A 16,855-nucleotide genomic window follows, 5' to 3' on the forward strand; every position below is an offset into this window, starting at 1 on the left:
ACAAAATCAAATTAAAACACGGGCAAAGGACATTTCTCCAAAGAAAATACATAAATATACTCATAAAATGGTCAATAAGCATATGGAAAGATGTTCAATATCACTAGTCACTAGGGAAATGCAAGTCAAAACTACAATAAGATACTACCCACCCCTATTAGGATGGCTAATAAAAAAAATTTAAAAAAAAAAAAAACCCAGAAAATAACAATGTTAGCAAGGGCATGGAGAAATTGGAACCTTTGTGCACTGTTGGTGGGAATGAAAATGGTGCAGTCGCTATAAAAAACAGTATGGCAGTACCTCAAAAAAGTTAAAAAATAGAATTACCATATGATCCAACAATTCCACTTCTGAGAATATACCCAAAAGAACTTGAAAGCAGGGTCTTGAAAATATATTTGTACATCCATGTTTATAGCAGCATTATTCACAATAGCCAAAAGGTGGAGGCAACCCAAGTATCCATCAATGGATAAATAAACAAAATATGGTATATACATACAATAGAATATTACTTAGACTTAGAAAGGAAGAAAATTCTAACACACACTACAACACAGATGAACCTGGAGGACACTATGCTAAGTGAGATAAGCCAGTCACAAAAAGACAAATACTATATGATTCCACTTATATGACGTATCTAGGGTAGTCAGATCCACAGATAGAAAATAGAAGGGTGGTTGCCAGGGGCTAGGGGAGGGGATAATGGGGAGTTAGTGTTTAATAGATATAGTATTTGTTTTGTTTGCAAGGTGAAGAGTTCTGGAGATTGGTTGCACAATAATGTTAATGTACTTAACACTAGTGAATTGTACTAAAAAATGGTTAAGATGGTAAATCTATGTTATGTGTATTTTACCACAATTTTCAAAAAAAGAAAGGGCCATCTCTTCGGATAATGTGAAGCAACAGAACAAAGACCCAGTCTTTGCCACTAATCGAAGTGCTGCACTTTCTCTAATGGGACAAGGCAGAATTCAGTTTTCCTAGGAACTGACAAGCAGTCAAAATGACTCCATCTCAACCTCTACCCCCAAATATTATTTTTATTTATCATTGTAATATATTTTTCTTCATCATTCCTTTCTTCCTTCCTCCCACAAGATGGAATTTACCTCTACAACATGTTCAAGAATAAATTATCACACCTATGTTCAAACCTTATCTCACTTCCTCTAAAAATCTGTTCACTCATTTTCTTTTGTCCAACAACCACCACCTATCCCCCCCTCAAATAAGAGGGGGGGAAAAAAGATCCAGTAAAAAAAAAAAAAAGGTAGTTAGAAATCGAAATAAAAGTTTACTCTTAAATTCAAACTGGGTCACAATCTTCATAGCCAGGCATAGGAACTTGTAACAGCTAAGAGCAGAGGGTAAGAAGTAGAGGAAATTACAGGTTCTGCAGGTAGTTTGGTATGACTGGACCACATGATGAGTGTGAAAGAGTAGTGAGAGATGAGGCTGGAAGAAAAGGCCATATCAAGGCCATATCATGAAGTCTTGACCAATGTGCTAGAGTTCAGAAATTTCTGTAAGACAATTGGGAGTCTTTGAATGATTTTTTAAGGAAAAGACTGGTATGTTCACATTCATATTTTAGAAATATAATTTAGGAAAATGTTGAGTATGTAATGGGGTTGAAAGAGAGAAGTAGTTCCTAAGAGACCATCATAATCCAAATCAGTAATTATAAGAATCAAAGCAAAAATCTTAGTACCAGAAAGAAAGGAATAGATTCCGAGATTAAGAAATAAAATCAACAGAATTTACTGACTTAACAATGCTGAGTAAGTAAAGAAAAAAGTGAGTCTTGAATAACTTCCGGCTTTCTTGCTTGTATAATGGTACCATTCATCAAGCCAAGGAATAATGGGAAAAGATCAGAATTGCAATGGTGAAATGATAAAGCTGGTTTTGGACATGTGAAACTTGAAGCCCTACAGGACATCAAGATAGTTTTAGATGCCCATTAAACAGTTAGAAATAAGGATATGGAAATTGAGGACTGGACTACAGATATAAATTTGCAATCTCTAAGGAGTATTAGCATTTAAGGGACAGTAAAAGAAAGGATTTTGAAGGAGACTGAAATACAAGTTAAGTGTTATATACAGAAACACATCACTAGGTTTTTTAAAATATATACTTACACGTATTTTTTCTTAAATAAAAACTTAAATATGTTTACAAGACACTGGGAGCTGACTATACCCCAAGGAAAAAAACAACTTATTTTTAATGTTTTCTTGTCTTAAAAAGGGAGGGGAGAAATAAGCACACAGTACAAGCTAAAATTCCATGAGCACTTACAAGCAGTTTATTAAATTGATCTCATGGGGCCGGCCCGGTGGCGCACTGGATAGTGCGCCGCTTGGGAAGCGCGGCGGCGCTCCCGTCCGAGGGTTCGGATCCCACATACAGACCGGCTCCCGCTCACTGGCTGAGCGAGGCGCGGGAGCAACGCCGAGGCTTGCGATCCCGTTGCCGGTCCCCGGTCCGGTATGGGGGCAACACTGAGGGTTGCGATCCGTTGCCGGACACGGAAAAAAGACCAAAAAAAATAAAAAAATAAAAAAAATAAAAATAAAAATAAATTGATCTCTTACTTTTCAGTAGGACGAAGTTTGTGGATAACTGCTAAGAGCTTTGAGAGCACCTGTAGTTTTCCTGACTCCTTCTCAGTAAACAGGAGAGGGTTGTAATCAGCAGGGAACACATTTAACAAGCCCTTGTATAGACTCCTTTCTTCATTTTCATCACAAGTTGAGCTACATTCTTTTTCCTATTCAAAATGATGATTGTTAACACTGACTCATAATTGCTTTTTTAATTGGGAGAAAAAAGTGCTAACATTACAGAGAAAAAATAATAAAGATTAAAGCTACTGGAAACATCCAATCTGTTAATTTAAATCTTTATAGGTCACGATTTGATCACTTCTTTAAAAACTAACATGCATCTTACTGAATTAATTATGGAGCAGTTCTAATGCAGCCTCCTAATACCTGTTACCCTCACCCTACAAGTGCCGTATTATTTCCCAGATGTACCTATGGGCAGTGGAGGGCAGAGAAAAGAAAGGAGAGGGGAAATAAGGGCAAACTGATACAAAATCTGCCCTCTCCAAAACCTTGACATTTCCCATCACTGATACTTCTTTTTCTTTTTCCCATCACTGATACTTCTTTAACATAATGTGGGAAGAAAGACCGTGACAAAGTATTAGAAAAGGTACCAAAGGTCATGGGGCACAAACACTAGAAGGCAGTGCCTCAAACCCATCTTATCCCTAGTTCAGCTCTAGGAATGTGGATGTGCTCTGAAGAATAAGTAGAAGGCTGGATAAGCTCTGTGGCAGAACCATACTGAAGAGGCTGCAGAACTTTTTGAAAACCTGCAAATGCAACCCCAGGGATCGTCCCAATCTGCCCTCTTAGATTCACATACCATAGAACTCTCATCTCATTTCCCTGACAGTTTCATATACTACTTACCTTTATAGAGTTGAACAAAAGGCAGGGGTGATTGCACAGTTTTTTAAGAGCTCCTATACATATTAAATGCGGACTATTTTCCAACAATCCTTGAAGACAGAACCTGACAGCCTGAGAATTCAACAGCTTTCGATAAAGCTCAATCTGTAGTGTTCCTGGTCGGCAAAAGACTACATTCTCTATTTTAGGTGGAAGATATTTATTTATGACTTCCTGGGTTCTTCTAAGGATAAAGAGCCCGGTGAGGCAAGTAAGTTCAGCTGCTCTTCTCTCTCCTAACTCCTTTTCTTCCTAAGGAAAAATAACAGACTTAAATAAAAGTGTTATATACAAAAATACTTGCAGTTAAAATGAATATTAAAAATCTTATAATGGAGCCGGCCTCATGGCTCACTCGGGAGAGTGCGGTGCTGATAGCACCGAGGCCACGGGTTTGGATCCTATATAGCGATGGCTGGTGCCCTCACTGGCTGAGCGTGGTGCGGACGACACCTGAGCCAAGGGTTGCGATCCCCTTACTGGTCAAAAATAAAAAAATTAAAAAATAAACCTTATAATGATAAAGCACTTACTAATTGCTTCCCATTAGATTTTTTTAACAGAAGAAATGAAATACAAACATGGGAACAGAAAAACCAACCATGATCTCTTTAAGCGTTGAGCATGATCATTCAATTGGGCAAAGCCACAGTCTCTTGGATCCTTCTTTGACTACTGGCACCATGAAGAACCATCAGAAATCAATAATTTACAAACTAAATTATTCTGAAATAAGCTTTTATGTGATGACTGCAATGGTGCATAGTCTTAAAATCAACAGCAAAGAAATGACACAGCAAATTATGAAAAGCAAATATTTTAACAAGTTATTTATTGATCTTAAAATAAAGCCTACAAGAAATTACTGACACAGGATACTGTTGATTCTTTCAAAATCATTACACATTGTTCATTAAATAACAGTACACTTTCAAGCCAAAACACAGTATGAATAAAATATATGTTTAAATCTTTATATAGAATCTTCTGAGTGTATACAGAACTTCATAGTGAAGCTTAAAGTAAATCCCATATGTATACATTTTTTCCTATATAAGTCATAGAAAATTTCCCTTACATTTTAAAAACTATTTTTAATCTTTATTACAAAATAAATTCACTGAAGTCAGAAAATAGTTATGCAAAAATAAGAAAATTAAAACCAATTTTAACTAACCAGAAACAACCACTGTTGTCAAGACTTACACGTATATCTTTCCAGTCTTTTTTCTTTGCATGCATATGCAAATATATTTAATGTTTTATTTTTTTTATTTGAAACAAAAACAGGATCTCAAACTATAAAGTTCTATTCGAACAAGGAACCAATCAGTTTGGCTCATAATAGTATTCCCCAGCATCCAGCATTTAGACTTTGGTCTACTTAAGGTGTTTAATATGTAAGTAATGGATAAACAAATGAGTGCAATCTTATTTCTAAACATTATGTCATGAACATTTTCCATGCTACTAAATATTCACATAAACCATTATTTTGTACAATTCCTGGTTCATGAAAAATGCTCAGTAAATACCTGACGACAAATTACCATTATCTTATTGATTCCGAGATATACATTTTTTCAAACTTTAATTTCTCTGAAATAGAAATTAAAGTTTGAGGGCCAGCCCGGTGGCGCACTGGAGAGTGCGCCGCTTGGGAGCGCGGCGGCGCTCCCACCGAGGGTTCGGATCCCATGTGGAGACCGGTTCCCGCTCACTGGCTGAGCGCAGTGCGGGCGCAACACCGAGGGTTGCGATCCCATTACCAGTCAGTAAAAAAGACAAAAAGGAAAAAAAAAAAAAGAAATTACAGTTTGAAAAAATGTATATCTCGGAATCAAAAAGATACGGTAATTTATCAATTATTAATGTAACAACTAATTACATTAACTATTGTCATCAGTTACAATCAATTTCTTACAATTATAACTGATAGCACATTTTCTTTAGATGTACATAAAATAATGACATATCCTATAACTGACAGCACCATATTCAATGAAATATAATATCTATATAACATGTAGACCATAATTTAACCATTTGCCTAACTTTAGAAATATTTGTTTGTTTCCTTTATTTTGTTTTCAAGTTTTTTACCTTCATAGCTAAGTCTTTAAATAAATCTATTATTTCTTTATAATAAATTCCTTAAAGTAGTATAGCCAGGCTACAAGATATACACCATTTTAAGGCTTTTGATACACATTGCCAAACTTTCCTCAAGTTGTGCTAATTTACATTCCAACCAGCAAAAGATGGTACTCATATCTATACTTGCCATTACTATGTAAATCCAACCAACTAAAACACCAATAGAAAAGTACAAAAGTTACTTCATGGTTATTTTAGTTTACTGTTTTCAATACCAGTAAGGATGAATATTTTTAAATGTTTACTGTCATTTATAATTCTTTGTGAAGTGCCTATATATGAATTTTAGACAGGTTTTCTAAAATAAGGAATTCCTTATTTTCTTATTTTCTAAAATAAGGAACGGAATGTAGGAAAAGATGAAGGACTGTGGAGAAAAAGAGAATTCATTGTATTAATTTAATTTTCTGAATTAAAATGATACCTAAGCTTTGAATGATTTTTCTGAACATATTGGTTTTTTTTAAACTTATTTTTTATTTTTTAAATTATACCTCAGAAGCAGAAGGTTCTCTCGATATAATGATCGGTTCTTCATATATTTTCCTATAAGATGACAAAGAGCCTAATATCCCCGGATTTACAAAATTAATTAACGTAAAAAATTCTTGCAGATCATTTTGAACTGGAGTACCTAAAGAGAGATAAAAGTGATGAGAAGATCAAGTTTGTGTTTTACAATCACAGGTGTTTATAGAACTTTGTACTCTCTTCCCTAAGAGGAATAAATACAAGCAAATTCCCTAAAACTGAGAAAATGCAGCCAAATCAAGTTTAAATAAAATTAATAATCACATAAATTTTAAAATCTGGTTTTAACTCTGTACTAAATTCCTATGTAGGACAGCATAATGGCTCTGGAGTTTGAGTGCTTAGGTTCAAATCCTACCTGTATCATTTACCCCATGAGTAATCCCAAGCAAGTTACTTAAACTAATTTATCATTTGTAAAATGGGGATAAGGTTGCAAGGATCAAAGAGGTCGATCCATACAATATGCTTAGAACAGTGCATAGAGCACAATAATGTTCCATAACTTTAGCAATTTTAATATTGTGATAACTGTGTGACTCTGGACAAATTGTTTAAGTTCTTTAAGTTAAACTCAGTACTTTTTTTCATTTATCAAAGTACAAAGATAATAATTTCCTGGTGGAATTACAAATGAAAAATAGAGACAATGTAAGTGAAGTGCCCAGCACAGTGCCTGACACTCAGTAAATACTCATTAAATGGCACCTACTATGATTACCTTTCAAAGTTATTGGGTCAAATTGGGATCTTCACTGTCCTAACGGTTGACACAGATTGTAATGGATTGATATATCCTGCATATGTTACATACTCAATAACTTTTGACTAACTAATTCTCAAAGAAACATTAGCATTTTTCAATAAGTATAAATAGTGTCAAAAAAACATATAAACTTGCATAGTCTGACTGTATGATTTCAGACAGCTTTCAAATAACAGACCAGGAAAAGTTGTTCAACGATATAAATAATAGAATGTAATAAAATAAAAATGCACTTATTTCATTAACATCGACAACACGAATTTTATAAAGTCAGGGAGTTTAATGATCACTCCCTAAAAACTTAATGGGTCCACCCCAAGTTGCACCAGTGCTTGCTAATTTTTTTCTTTTATTTAACACATCCAATCAGTTCTAAATTTTTAGACACATCAACAAAAGAGTTAGAGAAATATATTTACATTGGTATGTATTTTGTCGAGGCTTTAAAGAATATACATGATGATGGAGGCCTCAATTACAGATAGATCTAACATATGACCCAGCTATTCCACTGCTGGGAATATACCCAGATGAATGGAAATCATCATGCCGAAGGGATACCTGTACTCTAACGTTTATTGCAGCACCATTTTCAATAGCCAAGAGTTGGAACCAGTCTAAATGTCCATCATCAGATGAGTGGATAAGGAAACTGTGGCATATCTACACAATGGAATTCTACTGTGTTATAAAAAAGAACGAAATACTACCATTCACAACAACATGGATGAACTCACAGAATATTATATTAAGTGAAACAAGTCAGGCACAGAAAGAGAAATACCACATGTTCTCACTTATTTGTGGGAGCTAAAAATAAATAAATAAACAAACACACAAATAAAGGCAGGGGAAAGAAGGCACAACAATCACAAAAATTCTTTGAGTTTTTTAAGACAAGTGAACAGATATGATGTAGGAGGGAGAAGAGAGAGAGGGAGGGGGGAAGAGGAACAGGTAAAGGGTCATGAAAATCAACTACAATGTATATTGAGAAGTTAAAATAAAAAATAAATAAAAATAAAAAAAGAATATACATGGTGATGAAAAGTATAGGTAGAGAGAATGGAAAGGCAAGAAGGAAAGAGGGAAAAGAAGATATAAGGATCACTGCAGTTGGCTTCCAGACATTCATCCAACCCCAAATGATTAATGCAAGCCAGTCCTGGTAATTCTGTCCTTTTTGCCAATGATTGAGTAGTAAAGAGTTTGTGTAGTAAACCAAGCACATGTAGCATATAAATATAAAAATAACTGACTGGAACACTTACCAAGTGTCAGGTAGTCTTCCAAGAAATTTACATGGATTAACTCCTTTGACCCTAACAACAACACTATCAAGTAGTTGTAATGTATTTTATCCCTATTTCACAGATAAGAAAATTGAGGTACAAAGAGGTTAATTAACTTGCCCAAAGTAGCACAGCTGTAAATGTTAGACTCAGGAATCAAGCACAGGCTGTCCAGTCCCTCTCCTATAGTCTCTACTATGATACCATTGTGTTTATTCCTCAAAAACATTAAAATCTGGACTGCAGAAAATTACATAGTGATTTGAAGATTCAGAATCTTACCAAGACTCAATTAACACAGGTTTTTAGTATGAATTCCATCTAACACCACCAGTTCTTTGGATGTCAAGCATCATATTACAAGTCTTATGTGTTCACTAGGCAAAAATTTCATCATATCTTCTCCAAAGTGAATACTGACCAGTTAGAATTATTCTTTTCTCACAAGAGAGGCTAATGAGGGCTGTAGTTGTCTTAATAGCACTGTTCTTTAAACGATGCCCCTCATCACAAATTAAAAGATTAAATTTTATGTTCTTAATTTGATCCAAGGAACGAAGTAACATTTCATAACTGATGATAAGAACAGAATAAAATGTAGATTTGATAAATTCTTCGACTTTGTGGTCCTGAGAAAAAAAGATAATATTTAACAAATCATGAGCAGAAACTGTGTGAAATAAAATTTAAGCAGCATATTCCTGACAGTCACTTATCAAGTATTAGGATATGTTAACTCTGTCTGTCTCAGTCAGCTCAGGCTGCCATAACAAAATACCATATACTGGGTGGCTTAAAAAACAGACATTTATTTCTCATACTTCTAAAGGCTGGAAAATCTAAGATCAGGATGCCAGCATGGTCGGGTTCTGGTGAGGGCCCTCTTTCTGGTTTACAGAGGGATGCCTTCTCGATGTATCCTCATCATGGAGAAAAGAAGCTCTGGTTTCTCTTCCTCTTCTTACAAAAGCACTAGGCCCATCATGGGGCTCCACCTTCATGACCTCATCTAAATCTAATTTCCTTCCAAAGGCACTCTCTTTTAATACCATTATATTGAGAGTTAAGTCTTCAACATATGAATTTTGGGGGGATGCAAACAATTAGTCCATAACAATTCAAAACCAAAATGTATCCAAGACTCCACTTCTGTGCAAAGGAGTTGGGGAATTACATACACTTGAAAAACTGTAATGCGAAGAGTAAAAACTGAGCTATTGATTTAAAAAGTTGGAAATTTAAAAAATGACTAAGGCTAAACTTTTAAAAGTCTCTTACCTGATCAACAGTAAATATCTTGATCCTTTCACTTCCTAGCCATTTTTGAAATTCTTTCCTCCAATTATTCACCAAGCTTCCAGGTGTGACAATAAGTGTCTTCTTTATTACTGCCTTGCCTCCATAAGGTCCCTGACACTGTAGGGTCCAGATGAGCGAAATGCATTGCAATGTTTTCCCTAAACCCATTTCATCAGCAAGAATAGCTCCACATCTGCCATTCATTCTGTGACAAATAATTGTATTTACTTTAATCACAACAGAAAAATATTTATGTCCTTAAAATCATCAAGAACCAGAAACTGATATTTGTAATTATAACACTGAAGACTCTCCTAGTACTTCATTCAGCTGATTTACTACACATCTTTTTTGTCTTTGATAATTATATCCATTATATATTGCCACCTAACTTACCAAAGCATAAATCTGAAATTAGAGGGTTGAATCTAAATCATCTGTTACATATTTAGAGATTAGAAATGAATCCCAATTTTATATCTACATTTGTATAATTTAACTATAACTGTGTTTCTCATCACTAACAGTTGAGCAATTTTTACCAGTTTCAGTATTAGATATCAAAACGGTTTAAAACATATTGTGACTTTAATCAGCAAGACATACTGAGCTGTATTTATGATTCTCTGGCAGTAAATGAAGTCTTCAACTAAAGCAGCTCCTGGCATTGTAAAAAAAAAAAATGAAACACCAAATACTTAACCTAACACACAGAACTTGCATCTATTATCATATAGATCTACTAAGTGACTGCAACTTAAAATTAAATATTATTAGGAATATTATTAATAAAACCATAAATTTTTATACAACTTTATATTTTTTAAGCCCTTAGAAATACGTGATATAGGCGCACTTGGTAGAGTGTGGCGCTGGGAGCACAGCGAAGCTCCCGCTGCGGGTTCGGATCCTATATAGGATTAGCTGGTGTGCTCGCTGGCTGAGCGCGGTGTGGGCAACACCACACCAAGGGTTGCGATCCCCTTACCGGTCACGAAAAAGACAAAAAAAAAATCACATTTTGGGCCGGCCCGGTGGCGCACTGCTACACTGCGCCGCTTGGGAAGCGCAGCGGCGCTCCCGAGGGTTCGGATCCCACATACAGACCGGCCGCTCACTGGCTGAGTGAGGAGCGGGGGCAGCGCCAAGGGTTGCGATCCCGTTGCCGGTCCCGGTCCAGTACGGGCGCGACACTGAGGGTTGCGATCCGTTGCCGGTCACAAAAAAAAAAGACAAAAAGACAAAAAAAAAAAAAAAAAGAAATACGTGATATATATGTATTTTTTTTAAAGTTACAAAGTCGGGCCGGCCCGGTGGCGCACTGCTACAGTGCGCTGCTTGGGAGCGCGGTGGCGCTCCCGCCGAGGGTTCGGATCCCACATGCAGACCGGTTCCCGCTCACTGGCTGGGCGAGGTGTGGGAGCAACACCGAGGGTTGCGATCCCGTTGCCGGTCCCAGTCCGGTATGGACGCGACACTGAGGGTTGCGATCCGTTGCCGGACACGAAAAAAGACAAAAAGGAAAAAAAAAAAAAGTTACAAAGTCCAAGGGAATTAAAGATATTACCAAAAATATAAGCATAATTCGTTGGCTAATTGTATTTCTTATTAGTAGAAATAAGAACCAATGAGCAATTTTATATGTTTTCCATTTCAAGGTATAGAGAAAAAAAATTACAAACATGAATTACAGCCACTATTACTGTTTTAGATCAACAATTTGCCAACACAAGATTAAATGTCAGACAAATGAGATAATACTAAAAAGCAGAGAGAAAACACAAATCCATCTTTTCACGGTGGAAGAAAGTGAGTAGAATGGCCTCACTGAGAAGATGAGCAGAATTTTAAAGGGTAAATAGGAATTTAGTATGTTAACTGGGCAGTTCAATATAGTTGGAACTTGAACTGTATTCCAAGCAGGGAAATACAAAAATATGAAGCTGGCAAGATAGGTAGAAAACTAAAGATGAGCATACTTATCTTTGAGAGCTTAGACTGTACCTTGTAGATCAGCATCTCCCAAATATCAGTCTTTCATGACTATCACAATTTTTTGCCACATATATGATACTATATGTTATTACTTATTATTTTTCTTCAAATCAACTCATTTTTTAAATTAAATTTATTTGAAAATAAAACTTTCTAAGCATGATTTATCTGTGAAAAAACTTTAATGTGCTATTTTTTTCTAATAATTCATTAACTAAATACACTACTATTGAAATTAAAAAACAAGGCTTGCCCATTTACCACCTCAAAATGGTCCCGCAAACCTCCTGCAGAGTGAGCATCACAAATGGGGAAACACTGCTCTAAGTTCTGAGATTTTCTGAATAATTTTAAGTAAGGGAATGCCATGTTCAGAATTGTTTTTCAGAAAACTCAAGGTGGTGGCTATAAGTAGATAGATTTGAGTAGCATCAGAAGCACATACATAAGCTAGGAGCCGTTGTCCAACAACATCAGTTACAGAGCCACTGCAGTGGGATGCCAGAAAAGATTAGAAATCAAATAATATTTAGAAGGTTAAAATAATTAATAGTTCAGGTTTGATTAGATTCAGAAGTTGAGAGAAGAAATCATAGATGATTCCCAGGACAACTGAGATAAGACTTCCAAAAGGAAAAGCATATTTGAGAGAGAACATGAGTCTAGTTAAAAGCTTCCAGGAGATAATATTCCCTTAGCCTCCTGTCATCATTCAAGGGGTTCTTAAAGTTGGGGGGAATTTATTTTTCCAACTACCTTTAAATGACAAATTTTAAAATCAAGAGCCTATGCATTAAAAACAAAGCAAAACAAAATCAAAAAAAGGACTGAAAGGAAATATACCAACATGTTAGCAAGGGCCTTTGATTCTTTTTTTCTTCTTTCTAGGTTTTTTTTTTTTATCTTCTAAAATATCTTTAAGAGAAGATACTACTATTCTTTAATCGGAAAACTCAATTTAAAAGGGGGGCAGGGACATGTTTTTTTCTTTTTTTAGAAGTAAAGATGAGATAGAAAAAAATCTTTATCCAAAATTCTCTTATGTAGAATTAAAAGCCTCTTCCACTTGCTCCCGTAATCCTTTATCATACTAGTAGTGAGCTCTTATTATACCACATTAAGGTTGACTGTATGTATCTGTTTACTCAAATACTTTATGAACTACTTAAGGTTAAAGGACCATGGTCCTGATTCCTGTATGCCACCTCCTAGCAGGAGGTCTGGCACATGGCATCCATCGAGAACCACTTTTGGAATAAATGCATATATTAAGTACTATTCACCTTTCCTACCAACTAAAATTCATGGGGTACCCTCAAAACTCATTATAGCAAGCTCTTAAGAAACCATTGCTATGTTATGGGTTAAATCAAACTCAGATTAGACTAAACAAATGATTTATTTGCCTACCTCATTCCCATCACACATTCATAAAGAAATATGATTCCTTCTTTCTGATGTGGTCGAAGATGATATACAAGGTGAGGATCTATCACTACATCCACAAGAGGGAAACAGTTCTTATTAAACATCCACTGATGATTCCTGTCTGGTCGTGGCATAACAAGGGAATCTTAAAAAAAAAAGGTAAACGTACAATTATAAATGTATTGTAATTTCACTTCATCAACAACTACATTATCTTGTTTTCATTACTCTTTAGGACCAAAAGAAAATTGTCATCATTTACGGTCAAAGAAAATCTGAAATTTAGTAACACTAATGCTAAGAAAGGGTACAAAATTTAAAAAGAAAATCTCATGCCTTACTGGTGTAAGATTTAATGCAAAGAAGTACAAAGAGCTTTCCAAATTCCGTTTGCCCAAAAGTGCTTCAAAACCACTGAAATTCACTATTGTCTAATAAGGAATTTAGTCAGTCACAACATTTCAATAGTTCAGTATTCAAAGGAAAGAGAACTATTCCCAGCTGAAAGCACAGTTGGAATTTTGCCAAGATGCATTTGCCAGTGCTCAAAAAGTCTCCCCAAACTTAACATAAAGGCTCTCTTTATTTTCAGTCCAATACACACTAACAATGACCATAACTCCTTATTAATCAGAACTGAGAAAGGATGATAAATTTTCCATTGACTTGTCCACCATTATTTCTCCATGAACCTTTGCAAAGCGGCATGAAGTAACCATTGAATAAAAATGTAATTCTTTAGAAATATGTTAACACAATTTAAAAGATTCACTAAAATATCACCCAAAAAGGCAAAATTAAATATAACTACAAGGCAGGTCTCAACTGATAAATCTGAAGTCAGATAACAAACTTTTCAAAATTATTGTTGGGGCATATTTGTATGTCCACATCGTGGTTAAAAACTGAGTTAGATCAAAAAAATAAACAAAAAGACAAAGGAAGGAGATGAGAAGGGGAGATGAAAATAGGTTCCAGGAAGTTAAATAAATACCTATTAATGTGGAAATATGTAGTCACAGGAATGAGAGTTTGGTCATGTTTACCATTAGCAATTACTCAAAGGACAAGTTTTCTGTGTATCTTCCTAAGTTTCTCAGTAACTGAAAGGAATTTTCATCTTTGAGGTCAATTCCCGTCAGGTAAGGGATTAGGAAGTGAAAATGGAAAATTTAGTCCTTGGCCTTCCAGATTTGCTATATCCCTGTAGCAAAGCAAAAGTGTACTCCTTGTGGATCTTTATAAAAGGACATTGGGAAAATAAGAAGATAGAGGTGAAAAATCACATACTGCTCAAGCAAGAAGAACCACAGGAAGGATCATAAATCATCTAACAAAAGGCCATCTTCAAGACAGATAAAACGTAAACAGCCACAATAATGGGACACCAGTTCAAATTTTAAGATGCCCCTTTATCTTCACAATGATGAGGCATCATTTAATGCTAACAAAATCTCTCATGCATTAATTTTAAGTCTACAACCTAATACTATCCTTGACATGGTAAGAGAAATGAGAATAATCAACCATTTACCATTTACACAAAGTGCTTCCATTTATATACACACATATATATATATATATACACAAATACACTGACATGACACATGTATATTCACTTACATACACATACACACACATAAATGTCACAATAAAATTTTTCATTCACTCAAGAAATATTTATTGGACAGAGTATACAATAGGCACTTCTAAATCTCTATGGTGGTTATCAGGACCCGCATTTTACACATGAGGAGGCAAAACATTAGCGATGTAAGTGACTACCCCAAGAGCTCAAAGAACCAGTTCAGTGACAAAATCACAACTCTAACTCAAGTTTCTGAATAAGCACAATATTCTTTTTAGTTCTTCACAGCCCTTCATTATATAATAGGAAGGCGAAGGGAAAGGAGAATAAAGAGGAGAAGAAGGGCTGTTCAAAGAGCCAGTGGTTTAGCTCAACCACAGAGCTCAAGTACTGGTTCCCACAGGAAGTCCCCCCATTTTAGAAGTAAGCAAAGGACAAAAAATTAGTTCCAGTCCAGGCATACCACCAGCAGCTTGGGGCCCACCAGGGGACATGAGGCTTGGAGCCAGGGACCAGACACCACTCTCATATCCAGGCATACCGCCAACGCCTCGGGCCCACCCAGGACCCGAGGCATAGAGAACGGGACCAGACCCCCCTCCCACAACCAGGCACACCATACCAGCAGCTCAGTGTCCACCCAGGGACTCAAGGTATGGAGCCAGGGACTGGAGCCTCCTCCTAGAACCAGGCACACTGCACCAGCGCCTTGGGGCCCGCCTGGGGTCCCAAGGAGTGGAGCCAGGGACCAAGACACTCCCCTCAACCAGGCATACTGCCAGCACCAAGGAACATGCCAAAAACATCACCTCCATGTGGGTGGCCCACCACAGCCACCGCAATAACCATGGCTGCCACGAAAGTGGCTAGACACCACAACCACACCGCAGATGGTCTGCCAGCCACTGGAGTGCATTGACAAAAAGAAAGTCACCAGCAGAGACCAAAGAAAAGAAGAGGATCTCTCTCTCTCCACAAAGCCCATTTCAGAGTGACAGAAGCATCATCTGCTCTATGATAATATTGGGGGACCTGAACACACCTCTCAACATTGGACAGATCATCTAGGCAACAAATCAACAGAATAACCACTATTCTTTCAGAAGGAAAGAAGAAATCTAGGGTAATTAGAAGGGTCAGAGGGGAGGGGGAGGGGAGAGAATGGACAAGGGGCATATAGAATAATTAACATCTGTAACAATTATATGCTGGGAATATTGATTTGATCAACATATCTCAATGTTCCAAAAAAATATGTATAATCAATTTTGATTCAATAAAAATTTTAAAAATAAAAATAAATTTAAAAAAGAGCCAGTGGGACAGACAAAATATTTTAATAAAAAGAGAGAAAATTCAGAAGCTGAAGATTCCACTCTGTATTTCAACTAAGTCTTTGTAATAAGCAAATACAGAACTAGGAATTTTTAACTGAGGGATTTTATCCCAATCATGCCATTGATTATTTGAATTTAGGTAAGTCAGTTCATCTTTCTGTACTTCAGTTTCCTTAAATGCAAAGTGAAGGGACTGATCTAACTGATCTCAAAGGCCCATTGATCTCAAAACTTATGTTTCTACAATACTTCCAAAAGGGAAAAATAATTATTTTATATACTTTTATTCTGCTACTATTATGATAGAAGCCTACTCTATCCCCCAACTTCCACATCCACCATACTATACTTTCAAATTTACTTGTCTTTCTCCTCACCAAATGAGAACCTCTATGATGACAGCTTTACCTCCGGGTCCACCACATAAAAGGCAATCAAGAAATAATTTGCTGAGTGAACAATTAGATAAAAGAATAACCAGAAACAGGTTAGGTTTCATTTTTTTAATTTAATTTTTTAAAAATTAAATTCACCAATGTGCTGCAAATGACAGAATTTCATTCTTTTTCATGGCTCAATAGTATTCCATTGTGTAAATATACCATATTTTCCTTATCTATACATCTTTTGATGGACACTTAGGTTGATTCCATATCTTAGCTATTGTGAATAGTGCTGCCATAAACATGGGTGTGTAGATATCTCTTCAACACATTGATTTCATTTCCTTTGGATACATTGCCAGTAATGGAATTGCTGGATCAAATGGGAGTTCTATTTTTAATTTTTTTAAGAATCTCCATATTATTATCCACAGTGGTTGTACTAATTTATATTCCTACCCACAGTATATGAGAGCTACCCTTTCTCCACATCCTTCCCAGCAGTTTTTATTTTTCATCTTTTTTTTTTCCTTTTTTTTT

General features: G+C 35.9%; 1 protein-coding gene across 2 annotated transcripts in view; it reads right to left on the reverse strand.

Annotated features, from left to right (window-relative positions):
* The window catches only part of RAD54B (RAD54 homolog B (S. cerevisiae)), a 91,129-nt gene that overhangs the window by 15,657 nt on the left and 58,617 nt on the right, over window positions 1–16,855 (reverse strand). For both annotated transcript variants that reach the window (XM_008589855.1, XM_008589856.1), the window contains 6 exons: window positions 12,990–13,152; window positions 9,564–9,789; window positions 8,707–8,914; window positions 6,191–6,330; window positions 3,501–3,791; window positions 2,613–2,788 (listed from right to left, as the gene is read on the reverse strand). In XM_008589855.1, coding sequence (XP_008588077.1) covers window positions 2,613–2,788; window positions 3,501–3,791; window positions 6,191–6,330; window positions 8,707–8,914; window positions 9,564–9,789; window positions 12,990–13,152 — 1,204 coding nt within the window. The remainder of the gene's footprint in view (window positions 1–2,612; window positions 2,789–3,500; window positions 3,792–6,190; window positions 6,331–8,706; window positions 8,915–9,563; window positions 9,790–12,989; window positions 13,153–16,855) is intronic.

Source organism: Galeopterus variegatus, unplaced genomic scaffold (assembly GCF_000696425.1).
Source record: "Galeopterus variegatus unplaced genomic scaffold, G_variegatus-3.0.2 Scaffold5697, whole genome shotgun sequence".
Taxonomy (NCBI): domain Eukaryota; kingdom Metazoa; phylum Chordata; class Mammalia; order Dermoptera; family Cynocephalidae; genus Galeopterus; species Galeopterus variegatus.